The 13823-nt window shown below is 36.6% G+C and overlaps 1 protein-coding gene across 4 annotated transcripts in view; it reads left to right on the forward strand.

The window, feature by feature from the left end:
• Window positions 1-13823, forward strand: part of NEK4 (NIMA related kinase 4) — a 50778-nt gene that overhangs the window by 24737 nt on the left and 12218 nt on the right. For all 4 annotated transcript variants that reach the window (XM_053669367.1, XM_053669366.1, XM_037134683.2 and 1 more), the window contains exons 8-14: window positions 1803-1952; window positions 2518-2667; window positions 3141-3207; window positions 3990-4099; window positions 5457-5545; window positions 7059-7264; window positions 8073-8206. In XM_053669367.1, the coding sequence (XP_053525342.1) occupies window positions 1803-1952; window positions 2518-2667; window positions 3141-3207; window positions 3990-4099; window positions 5457-5545; window positions 7059-7264; window positions 8073-8206 (906 nt within the window). The remainder of the gene's footprint in view (window positions 1-1802; window positions 1953-2517; window positions 2668-3140; window positions 3208-3989; window positions 4100-5456; window positions 5546-7058; window positions 7265-8072; window positions 8207-13823) is intronic.

The raw sequence follows: 13823 nt of genomic DNA on the forward strand, positions 1-13823 counted from the left end.
TTTTATAATGGACTCCTTACGATTTTTTTTTAAATATATTTTATTGATTATACCATTACAGTTGTTCTGTTTCCCCCCTTCATTCCCCTCTACCCTGCACACCTCCTCCCCTACCATTCCCCCCCTTTAGTTTATGACCACATGTCTCAAGTTCTTTAGATTCTGTATTTCCCATACTATTCTTGCCCTCCCCCTATCTATTTTCTACCTACGGTCTATGCTACTTATTTTCTGTACCTTCTCCCCCCTTCTCCTCCTCCCACTCCCCTGTTGCTAACCCTCCATGTGATCTTCATTTCTATGTTTCTGCTCCTGATCTAGCTGTCCTCTTAGTTTGCTTTTGTTTTAGGTGTGGTTATTAATAACTGTGAGTTTGCTGTCCTTTCACTGTTCATCTTTTTTATCTTATTTTTCTTAGGTAAGTCCCTTTAACATTTTATATAATAAGGGCTTGGTGATGATGAACTCCTTGAATTTGATCTTATCTGAGAAGCACTTAGGATTTTCTCAATATAAGATCATATCATCTGTGAATAGAGATAGTTTTGCTTTTTCCTTTCCAATCTGGATTGCTTTTATTTATTTTTCTTGCCTAATTGCTCTAGCTAGCACTGCTAGTACAGTGTTGAATAGGTGAGAGTGACATCCTTCTTTTGTTCCTGATCAAATTCATGTCATACATACATTAAGCTTTTAGAGCAGATTTTTTTGTCTGATAGAATTCTATGTCCAGCATTTCCTCTTTTGGTGTTATTGTTTTTAACAGTAGAGGAACTTTTTTTCAGGGCCAGTTGGATTTTACGGAGAAATTCTCTAAATCATTTGTTCTGTCACTCTTGTACTTGTATAAGCTTTATTTTGAACAGCCTGTGCTTATTCAGTAGAGAAATATTTACTTCACTCTTTAGAATTATGTCAGTCATTGTATTATCTTGGTATCCTTGTTCAGCTTGTTCATTATGCATCAATATTGTAAAATTTTAATCCTTTACTGTATGTTCTACGTAACATTAGGTATACTCTTAGAAGAATAAATTTAACTTTTTTTTTTTTTTTACCTATAGAAGCCAGAGGATTTGGATGACAGATGACGTATTTTTTTTTTAATTGTAAAAATCTTTAATTTAATGATATGTATGAGACCAAGCATCCCTGGCTGCTACAGGAGTGTAGTAAACAGGTATATTTAAGAAACAATTTTATTTTGAGCAGGGGCAGATCACATCTTAATGATAATGACAGTGACTCTTAGAAGCAATTTCACCCATATTAAAACCACATTGTTTGTTTTCCTTTCTAAAATGTACCGCATAGGCCCTGGCTGGTGTAGCTCAGTGGATTGAGCACAGGCCTGCAAACCAAAGGGTCACCAGTTCAATTCCCAGTCAGGGCACATGCCTGGGTTGTGGGCCAGGCTCCCAGTAGGGAGTGTGTGAGAGGCAACCATACATTTATGTTTCTCTCCCTCTATTTCTCCTTTCCTTCCCCTCTCTCTAAAAATAAAATAAATAAATAAATAAAAATTAAAAAGTAATTCAGACATCAGTAGTTTCAAGTTAATAAATGAGTAATTTTATTAAAATAATTCTATTTTTAATTCGGGAAAAGAAAAAAAGCCAGAAAATATGAATAACTAATTGATATTAAATTAAAATTTGTCCACACTGCAAATAAGCATTTACTTTGAGAATGGCAACTTTTTAAAATTTTCATTTATAATTTTAATAGTAGGTATGAAGGGTTCGGCTGTTTGGAAATTCAAAAGATTATTTTATTACTTTACATTATTGTATTTTTTAAAGGATCAAGTTGCTGGTGAATGTATTACTGAAAAAGAGGACAAAACCCACCCAGGTTTACCCGCAGTCAGCCCTGGGTCTGAAACTTCCCTGTCTCGGCAGCGACGGCAGAAGAAGAGAGAGCAGACTGAGCACAGTGGGGAACAGAGACAGGTTGGATGAGATCTCTTTGGAATAAGTCATTGTGCTGCTATTTGGGAAGTATACTTCAAGACACTTAATTCTGTTTAGAATGATTAACAGTTGCCAAAGAGGCAAACGAGCAATGCAGGGAACATTTAGAGAAGGATAATAATGGCAAGATAACTAGTTTTCATATGTCAGTGAGTTGGAAGCAGAGTAAGGATTTTGTCTTCCCCTGCGAAGATGGGCAGATCATTGTGAGAGTTAAAGGAATAGGGTAATGAGTAAGTATCTGATCCTCCCTCTTGTATTGATGAACAGTTTCTCCTTTATCATCTGCATAAAATCATGTTGACACTTCATTTCTTTTTTCCTTAAATGGAATATTACACTATTTCTTGAAGTAACTTTCATAGGCACCCTGTCATATGCTTCACTTTTGGCAGTTTCTTTTCCCCAAAGTGCAGCGTTTTGAAGTTTCTGAGAGCAAATCACTGTTGAATATGTAGGAAACATAATGATGGGGGGAACTTTGCAGGTGGGTTATCATTATCATGTGGAATTGATAATCTCCCCCTTTTAAAAATTATTTAAGTTCCAGGAGGCTCCACATCCACTTTTGCCTTCTCTTCCCACTGTTGGAAAAGTACACGTCACACCACCCGAAAAGGAGGCTGAAAACCAAAGTAGGGCAGCCACTGAGTCTGTGAGCAGTTCCAGAAGCAGTGAGATGTCATCATCAAAGGTTTGTGGGGGATACACATTGGCATTTTAAAAATCTTATAAAGCTTTTTTGGTTATAAATCCTGCATACATTGTGAAGTTTGATATTAAAGCATCTTTGCCCTGCTTTTTGCCAAACACTGGAAGGGATAGATTTGCGAATCTTAGCAGAAGTGCTGATTGAAATGGACAGATTCTAAAGTTCCAGAAATGGTCACTAGTGGTTAACCATGGAGACCAAGTAGATTCTAAATGGAGGAAATGCAAAATTCTCCAATTGCCCTTCCAAAAATGAATATGGTACTTCCCAGAAATGGGGCTGCTGTGATTGACCCTAGGTAGAAGCTATAACCCTGATGCAGACTGGTTTCAAATGGACACCCCTTTAAGACCCACGCAAGGCCTTTCCTATCGTGCTGGATGATACGTCCCACCTTGTAGGTGTTGTGAGCATAGTGAGTGGAAGTGGAAATAACTCTTGACTTTCTTTAAAAGGATCGACCATTATCAGCAAGAGAAAGGAGGCGACTAAAGCAGTCACAGGAAGCGGTGTTCCCCTCAGGTAAAGTTGTTCTCTTTTCTTCATCCACTGGAAGTTTTACTCATGGACATAAGCATTGGTTCTGACTGTGAGGTGCTAAGAATTTTCAAGCAATAGTAATACATTTGGGAAACCATTTTGGAAGAAATTTTGAAATTTCTTAGTCACTTAACTGCTTTAAAAACCAATCAGCATAGACTCTTGGATCTGGAACTTGTATTATCAGTGGAAGAGGATTTTAATAAGTGAGCAAGAGGGCTTTAAGTGACAGTAACTCCTGGGAAATTTCAGACAGGAAATCAAGTGTTTAATTTGTTTCCATTTCAGAGTCTGCTGGTAAAAGAAGCACTGTTTCTCAGGAACAGGGAGGGGAAGCTGGGAGAATGGTGGTGCCCAGGGCTGAGTGCTATGATCATTCCTATTACTGTTATCTAAAGGCAGTACTAGCAGTTTCCATTAATTGAACCTTTCTATGCCTCACGCACTGTGGTAAGCATTTCAAGGGCATTATCTGATTTTATATTTATAGTAACAGAGACAGGCAGCATTATCCCCATTTTGCAGCCCAGGGAACTGAAGCTCAGAGTAGTTAAGTATCTTATCTTGCTCCAGCTCACAGAGCGGGTAGCCCTAGAGCCAGGTTTGAAGTGAAGTGTCGGGGTACCAGAGTGATGATGATATGCTCTCTGAGTTACTGCTAGGCTGGCCCTTGCTGGTGTGTCTTCCATACCCAGTACAAAGCCCTCTTCTGTTGAGACCAGCCCACCTCAATCAAACCACTGCTGGCCTGGTCCCTCTTTCAGGCCCTTCAGTGAGGAGCACTTCTCCTAGTGCAGCGGGGCCAGGAAAGCCACAAGAAGAAAGCCAGCCCGCTTCTGCTCTATTGTTGTCTTCTGACCGATGCTTTGCTCAGGTACATCACTTAGTTCTAAGGGAAAAGGTGGACGTGTCTGCATCTGGCACATGTAATACAGTAAACCTTACAAATGCCAGCTCCAGTTATTTCCGGGATGGTGCTGGTGTAAGTTACCCTTTTTCACTCTTGGTAAGGGAAAGAGCTGGTCAGTAATTTAAAAAGATTATGTTTGCTTTGTTAAGGGAATTAATTTTTCAGGCACTCTTGTGAACAATTGGTAGCCTAGTTAAATATCTTTTTCAGGTAGTCTTTAAAACAAGACTTCCAAAGGGCTTCCACTAGGCAACACATTGCTGATTCTGCTGTTACTAATACACCCGCCTACCCGGCCACATCTTACTCTCACTTGGTTGTGTCCTGTTTGTCACAAAGATCTTACCTTCTCACCTAGGGATGATATGGGGGTCCCTTTGGTGGGTAAATGGGTAACTGCAAGGTATCCAACCATGCTCACCTTTCTATGTAATAATATCCTGGAGATAATTATCCATCTTTCTGTATTCTAGTTACTGACATTATTTCTAGGAACATATTGTTATTTAAAAAAAAAAAAAAAACCAACCCAGAAATTTCGCCCTGGCTGGTGTAGCTCAGTGGATTGAGCACAGGCCTTCGAACCAAAAGATCACAGTTCGATTCCCCGTCAGGGCACATGCCTGGGTTGCAGGCCAGTTCCCAGCAGGGGATGCACCAGAAGCAACCATACACTGATATTTCTCTCCTTCTCTCCTTTCCTTCCCTTCTGAAGATAAATAAAATTTTTTAAAAATAGAAATTTCCTGTCCTTGAAAGAAATGAAGATTTGTTTCTTTAACAGTATTTTATGATTTAGTTGCTGCATTAATCTTTTACCAAAGTTGTAGGTTTTTGCATAGTTATACCAAGTAATCCTTTAAGGCAGTTTAACAAAGAATCTCACATATCAACAAATTGAGGTTGCTTTTATTGAGGTGGCATTCTATTTAGTTTAAAATGCCAATATTTCTTATGGTACTAGCTGTCTGCCTAGGCATTGAAATACCAGGTTTGTTTACTCTTCTGTGGAAAGAAAATTTCTTAATAGTTGAGACTTTCCAGGGCCCTTGTAAAACTTCATCTTGATGTTCCTCAACCCTTGATGTTCCTTCACCTTGATGTTCCTTCACCTTGATGTTCATCAAGTTCAGGCTTGTGAACTTGATGGGTGAACTGGGATATCATTTGGGTAAAGTAACTTCAATTTGTATATCCATTGGCTTCTCCTTTAAATTGTTAAGTACACATTGTAGCTGGACATGGTATCTAAGGACTGTATCATGTATTGCATTCTGGTTGTGTGGTCATGTGGGATTGTTGTTTTTCCAAATATTACTAGAAAAGAAAACTCACCCGGTGTTTCTCTGAGGAGGAGTTAAGTTCCTCTACAAGTTCAACTGATAAGTCAGATGGGGATTCCAGAGAAGGGTGAGTTCTGTTTTCCTGTTTCCCTTCGTAAACTGTTTCTGTTTGGACTGATCATGAATGTGTGTCTATAGTAGCATTCAGACCTGCAGTGTTGGCATCAGTAACATTATAAAAGTGTTTGATATATGCTAGTGCTAAAGATATCTCTTCTAATGAACACATCTGATTTTCATTTAGGATTTTTATGAATGTCTTCCTTAGATTTTGGGGTTTATAGTTTTCCTCAGAATTGGAAGGATTTTTGACCACTAATTCTACAGATATTTTTGGGATCCCCCACCCCGCTTTCTTGAGGATTCAAATAACCTGTTTATTAGTTACTTAAAGTGGTCCCACAGCTCAGCAGTGGTATTATGTTTTTTATACTTTGTTTGATTTTTTTTCATAGATTCTGTTGCTATGTCTTTGAGTTTACTAATCTTCTGTGATGTCTAACCTGTTAATCCTATCCAGTGTGTTTAACACATTGTACTTTCCATTTCTAGAAGTTCAGTTTGGGCCTTTTTAATACCTTCCATGCCTCTCCTTAATATTTAATGCTCTTTTCTACTTTGGACATATGGAATATATTTATAATTTTATAATTATTATTTATAATAGCTTTAATGTCTTCATCTTCTAATTCTATTGTGTCACTTCTGGGTCTGTTTCTTTTACTTGCTTTTTTTTTCTCTTCACAAATGCGTGCTATTTTCCTGCTTCTTTGCATGTTTGGTATTTTTTTCTGGATTCCAGACATTGTCAATTTTCTCTTATTAGGAGGTGGTATTTTTTTTTTTATCCTCATCCAAGGACATGTTTTTTCATCGCTTTTAGAGAGAGAGGAAGGGGGAGAGGCTAGAAGAGAGGAAGGGGGAGAGAGAAACATCAAGTTGTTGCCTCCTGTACATTCCCAGATTGGGATTGGTAGGCGCCCAGACTGGGAATTGGACCTGCAACCTAGGTATGTGCTCTGACCGGGAATTAAACTGGCAACTTTCTGGTAATGGGATGACGCTCCAACCAACTGAGCTACACTGGCCAGGGCAGTATTTTTATACTTTAAAAAATATTCTTCAGCTTTGTAATTAATACAATATAATCGAATCACTTAGAAATAGCTGGGCAGAATTTATACCCAGAATTTGGGGCTTCCTCTTTCTGGCTCTCCCCTTTCCAAGATTCCTCCCTCATTTTCTAGTGGCAGTGGTTGTCTAGAAATGCGTCCTTTGGGTCTGAAGGCCAGAAAGACTGTGTTTTCTGTTGTACTTTAGTACTTATGGCCTTTCTTTAGGGTAAAAGGTGTTGACTTCCCTCCAGAATCTGCTTGCAGATCCTGTACACTCTCCAGTGCCTTCACATAGTTGATTTTTGTGTTATGTTCGGCATTTATATTTCTTACTTGTGGAAGGGTCTGTCTGCCAGAGATGACTTGGCCATTTGGAAGTAGAATTTCCTAGAGGTTATTTGATCATTTGGCATCTAATTTTTTTTATGAAGCCAATTAAATAACAAGGGGATTTTTTTTTTCCAGGAAAGGTCATTTGAGTGAAATAAGTGACTTGGTACAATTGATGACTCAGACCCTAAAGTTGGACTCCAAAGAGAGCTGTGAGGATCTCCCAGTACCAGATCCAGTGTCAGAATTTAAACTTCATCGGAAGTACCGGGACACATTGATACTTCATGGGAAAGTTGCAGAACAGGCAGAGGACCTCCGTTTTAAAGAGCTACCTTTCGGTGATCAGTTTATTCTTTTCTAGCAAACTGGAGAGCATGGGTTTATTGGCGAAATGTATCACACCAAGGAGCAGCTAATACTTGCCAATTTTTTATCTTTTTATTATTTAATTTGGAAATCTCCATAAAAGGTATATCTTGTTTTATGTAACAGTTGTGATCCTGAAAAGTTCCATTAAGTTGGTTTTTAAAAATAAATGTAAATAAATACATGTTTGGAATTTTTTACGTGGATTTTCCTCAAATTAGACAGTTTTGTTTTTTAGGTTTAGGAGGTGGTAATAAGACATAAAGCATAAAGTCATATACAGCCATACCTTGTTTTATTGTGCTTCACTTTATTGCACTTTGCAGATGTTGTATTTTTTATAAATTGAAGGCTTGTGGCAACCCTGCATTGAACAAGTCTATTGGTGCCATTTTTCCAACAGGCTTAGATGATGGTTAGCGTTTTTTAGCAATAAAGTATTTTTAATTAAGGTATATACATTGTTTTTTAAAGCATAATGCTATTTGCTTTAAATAGCACACTCAGTTGACCACAGTATAGTGTAAACAACTTTTATATGCCCTTGGAAACCCCCAAATTTGTGTGACTCACTTATTGTGGTAGTCTGGAACCAAACCTGCAATATCTCTGAGGTGTACTTGTATACATTTTAGTCATTAAAAATACATGACATCATTAAACTGAACTCTTGTCAAAGTTAAAAGGATCTTAACATGACAAGATTTTTTAAAAATTGCATTCTTCTTGCTGCAGTGCTGAAAGAATTCATTCTTTCCTGTCTTTGTTATTACTTTCTAGCTATCGTGCCAGGTTCTGAAAAGATCAGAAGAATAGTTGAAGTCTTGAGAGCTGATGTAGTCCAGGGCCTGGGGATTCAGCTTCTAGAGCAGGTGTATGAGCTTTTGGAAGAAGAGGATGAGTTGGAGAGAGAGGTGAGTGTCCTATTAGCTTTGTCTGTGGCTTATGCTATAGAATTTTTTAACAGCCTTTTGAAATATAATTAACATACCCTACATTTTACCCATTTAAAATTTGTAATTCAAAAAAATTTTAAAAATGACATATGGTACAAAAAAAAACCCCAAAATTAAAAATAAAGTGTACAATCCATTGGGTTTTAGTATATTCAAAGTTGTACCGCTGTCACCACAACCAATGTTAGAACATTTAATTACCCCCAAAAGAAACCTTGTACCCATTGGCAGTTGTTCCCTGTTATCCCCAAAGCCCTCCACCCCTAAGTAACCACTAATATTTCTGTCTCCATAGATTTACCTGTTCTGGATATTTCACTTAAATCAAATCATATAAAATATGTGGTCTTTTATGAATAGATTCTAGCATAATATATAATGCATGCATCATATACTTACTTCATTCTTTTATATAACCAAAAATAGTCCATTGCATGGCTATACCATGTTTTGTTTATCTGTTTGTCAGCTTATGGACATTTAGATTGCTTCTACTTTTTGGCTATTATGTCTAATGCTGCTTTGAACATTCATGTATAAATTTTTGTGTGGACATGTTTTCATTTTCCTTGGGTATGTACCTAGGATGGAAATTACTGTATCATATGGAAAGTCTATATTTAACATTTTGAAGAAGGGTCAGACTGTTTTCTGAAGTGGCTTTACCATTTTACATTCCCACTAGTAATAGGTGAGGGTTCTAATCCCTGTCAACGCTTGTTATTGTCATCATTTTGATTGTAGCCATTCTAGTGGGTGAGCTAATTCCTGATTGTGATGATCAGTCATAGCTCACAATATGCCAGTTACTCCCCACTAATCATTCGCATTATGTCGCGTCTGCTTTATGAAACTTTCAGAGTGGTAGAAGTGCCTGAACAAACATATTTTGACCATTTACTCTTTTTGGATATTTATGTTTCAGTTTTTTGACAGTAATAATAATAACAATAACAACAATAAAGTTGTAAATTCCTAGAAATATAGTTGCTTCTCTACCAATTTAATAATAACTAATATCTAACTGTTATTTTGACTTTTTCTTTTAACGTAATTTTAGACTAACAAAAAGAGTCATAAATATATTTTAGAATTTCCTTAATACTTCTTATCTATATTCCCCACTGTTACTATTCTACTACTTTTGCCTGTCATTCTCTTTCTCCATATTTATAATGACTTCTTTATCCATTTGTAAGGAAGTAGTGACATGATGTCCTTTTACTCATAAATTCTTTGGTGTGTTTCTTAAAAACAAGAATACTTCCTTGCATCACCACAGTAGATTATCAGGTTCTGATAATTAACATCAGCACAATACTATGATCTAATCTAAGTCTGTAGACCTTATTTGTTTTTTAAATTTTTATTTATTTTTAGAAAGAGGGGGAAGGAGGGAAAAAGAGAGGAAGAGAAATATTGATGTGTGAGAGAAGCATCAGTTGGTTGCCTCTTCACGCCCCCAGCTGGGGATGGGGCGGCAGGCAACCCAGACAGATGCTGACCGGAAATTGAACCAGTATTCTTTTTTTCAATGGATGGCACCCAGTCCACCGAGCCACACCAGTCAGGACTGTAGATGTTATTTAAATTTCACTAATTGTTACACTGATATCCTTTATAGCAAAAGAAAAAATATTTATTCTGGGATTTAATCAATTCAACTCAATCAGTATTCAATTCAACCAAGATTATACACTTTAAAAACCTTATTGAGATATAATTCATATACCGTACAATTCACCCATTTAAAGTATATATAAAGTGGTTTTTAGTTTATTCACAAATATATGCAACTATCACTATGGTTAATTTTAAATATTTTCATCTCATTACCAAGAAGCCTTAGCCTTGGCTGGTGTGGATCCATGGACTGAACACTGGACTGTGAACCAAAAGGTTGCCAGTTCCATTCCTACTCAGGGCACATGCCTGGGTTGTGGGCCAGGTCCCTGGTTGGGAGCGTTCGAGAGGCAACTGATCAATGTTTCTCTTGCACATGGATGTTTCTCTCCCTTTCTCCCTCCCTTCTCCTCTCTCTAAAAAATAAATAAAATCTTTAAAAAAAAAAAGAAAAAAGAAGCCTTATACCTTTAACTATAGGCCCTCTATTCTCTCTTCTCTCCAGACCTAAAGAACCACTATCCACTTCATGTCTCTATAGATTTGCATACTCTGGATGTTTCATTTAATGGAATCATACAAAACATAGGGTATTTTGTGACTGTCTACTTTCACTTAGCATAAGATTTTCAAGCTTTATCTGTGTGGTAGTATATGTCAGTTCTTCATTCCCTTTTATAGCTGAAAAGTATTCCATTGTATGGTGTCTCTCCTCATTCATGGTTTCATTTTCTGTGGTTTTAGTTACCCATGGTCAACTGTGGTCCTAAAATATTAAATGAAGAATTCCAGAAATAAATAATGCATACGTTTTAAATTGCACGCCATTCTGAATATTGTGATGAAATCTCACGCTGCCCTGCTCCCTTCCACCATAGATGTGAACCATCTCTTTGTCTAGCATATACACGCTTTACATACAGTACAATAAAATATTTTGAGAGAGATCACATTCATATAACTTTTATTACAGTATAGTTATTTTATTAGTTATCTAATTTTTTGTTAATCTCTTACTGTGCTTGATTTATAAGTTAAACTTTATTGTAAGTATGTATGTATAGGAAAAAACAGTATACATAGGGTTTGGTACTGTCTATGGTTTCAGACATCCACTGGGAGTCTTGGAACATATCCCTGGCAGATAAGGAGGTACTACTTTATCACATTTCATCTGTTCCTCAGTTGACAGACATTTGGTTTTCTACCTTCTGCCTATTATAAATAACGCTGGTATAAGCTTTTGTGTGGATTCATCTCTCTTGGATGCATAACTAGGAGTGGAACGCTGCATAATATGATAACTCGACATTAAATGTTTGAGAACCTTCCAGACTTGTTTCCAGAGCAGCTGCACCATTTCACATTTCTACCAGCAACATAAGAGGATTCCAGTTTCTCACATCCTGGCCAACACTTGTTGTTGTCTGACTTTCTGATAGCCATCTTAGTGGGTATTCATCATGGTTTTGATTTGCATTTTCAGGATGACTGATGATGTTGAGCATTGTTTCATGTACCACTTATTCATGTGTTTTCTTAGAGATAGGTATACTCAAATTCTTTGACCTTTTTTTAAAGGTTTTATTTATTTATTTTTTAGAAAGAGGGGACGGAAAGAAGAAAGAGGGAGAAACGTCGGTGTGTGGTTACCTCTTTCATGCCCCCTACTGGGAACCTGGCCAGCAGCCCAGGCATGTGCCCTGACAGAAACTGGCAATCCAGCCCTGGCTGGTGTAGCTCAGTGGATTGAGCACGGGCCTGTGAACCAGACAATCGCGGTTCGATTCCCAGTCAGGGCACATTCCTGGGTTGCAGACCGGTTCCCTGCAGGCCAGTTCCCAGCAGGGGATGCACGAAAGGCAACCATACATTGATGTTTCTCTCCCTCTCCTTCCCTTTCCCTCTAAAGATAAATAAATAAAATATTAAAAAAAAAAAAAGAAACTGGCAATCCTTTGGTTCACAGGCTCCATGCTCAATCCACTGAACTACACCAGCCAGGGCTGTCCTTTTAAATTGACTTATTTATCTTTTAATTATTGAGTTTTAAGAGTTCTATATATGTATTCTGGATACAGATCTCTTACCAAATATATGATTTGCAAATATTTTCTCTTATTTTGTGGGAATTGCAGAATGTCTTTTTATTTTCTTGATAATGTTCTTGGAAGCAAAAAGAATTTTTTTAATGAAGTCCAATTTATTTTCTTTTTCGTGTTCTTTCTTTCTGTGTGCTTTTGGTATCATCTAAGAATCCATTGCCTAACCCAAGGTCATGCTGTGTTAACACTATGTTTTCTTTCTAAAAGGTTAATAGTTTTAGACCTCATATATAGATCTTTGATGTATTTTGATGTGTTATGAAGTAAAGGTCCATCTTTATTGTTGTGCATATGGTTGTCCTACTATCTCACTGCCATTTGGCAAAAAGACTGTTCTGTGACATTGTCAAAGAAATTTATAGACACATGGGTTTAATTTTGGACACCCAATTCTGTTCCATTAATCTATATGTCATCCTTAAGTACCATACTGTATTGTTTACTATTGCTCAGTAGCAAGATTTGAAATTGGGATAGGTGAGTCCTCCAATTGTGTTACTGTTTTTTTAAGATTCTTTTGAGTATTCTGAGTCCCTTGCACTTCTATGAGTTTTGGAATTTGCTTGTCAAATTCTGCAAATAAGTCAGCTGGAATTCTCATAGAGGTTGTGTTGAATCTGCAGATCAATATTAAGACTTCTAGTCAAAGGGGGGGTGGGAAAAAATTAAAAAAAAAAGACTTCTGATCCATGAAAATGAAATAATTTCCCACTTATTTAGACCCTAAATGTCTTAAAACAATGTTTTGTTGTTTTTGGAGTGTAAGTTCTGCACATCTTTTGTTAAATTGGTTCCTAAGTATTTTATTCTGTTTGATGTTTTTGCATTTAGAATTATAGTCATTTGGGATTTTCACTGCAAATGCATAGAAATAAATTTGATTTTAAAAATAACAACCACGGTATCCTGCAATCTTGCTGAACTTGTTTATTAGGTCTAATAGCCTTTTTTTTTTTTTTGGTGTGAAGATATATGACCTTAGATTTCTAAACATAAGATAATGTTATCAGCAAATAGAGTTACTTTTACTTCTAATCTGGATGCCTTTAACTTTTTTTCTTGTGTAAGTGCCATGGCCAAAACCCCTAGTACAAAGTTGAATAGAAGTGGTGAGAGCAGACATCCTTGTCTTGTTCCTGATCTTAGAAGGAAGGCATCCTATCTTTCACCATTCAGTATGATGTTAACTGTGGGTTTCATGGATGCCCTTTATCAGGCTGAAGAATGTCCTTTCTATTCCTGGTTTGTTGAGTGTTCTTTATTATGAAAAGGTGTTGGGTTTGTCAAATACGTTCTCTCTATTTAGATAATCACGTGGTTTTTGTTTTTTATTCTATGGTGTGTTACATTAATTGGTTTTTGGATATTAAACCAGCCTTTCATTCCAGAGATATTGTGCATGGTCATTGCATATACTGCTTTTTATTTATTGTTTCTAGTATTCTGTTGAGGATTTTTGTGTCTGTATTCATAAGAAATGTTGGTCTTTAGGTTTTTGGGGGATATCTTTGAATGGTTTTGTTTGTCTCATGTCTTTTTTTCCTGTATTCCTTCTTTATTGCTTTTTTCCCTTTATGTGAATATTTTCTAATGTAGCATTTTAATTGCTGTTAAGATTTTTTTCACTAGGTATTTTTTAGTGCTTAGTGGATGCTCTAATGCTTATCATATACATCTTAAATGATCAGAATCAGCTTTATACTGACTTAATTCTACTGAGATATAAAAATGTTACTCCTTTCCTTCCCCTTTATTGTGATATTATGCATATCACACCTATATATTACAAATCCAACATTACCTTGTTATAATTATTACTTTATGTAACTATATGTCTCCTGAAGTCA

Source organism: Artibeus jamaicensis, unplaced genomic scaffold (assembly GCF_021234435.1).
Source record: "Artibeus jamaicensis isolate MK-2021 breed Jamaican fruit bat unplaced genomic scaffold, CSHL_Jam_final contig_519, whole genome shotgun sequence".
Taxonomy (NCBI): domain Eukaryota; kingdom Metazoa; phylum Chordata; class Mammalia; order Chiroptera; family Phyllostomidae; genus Artibeus; species Artibeus jamaicensis.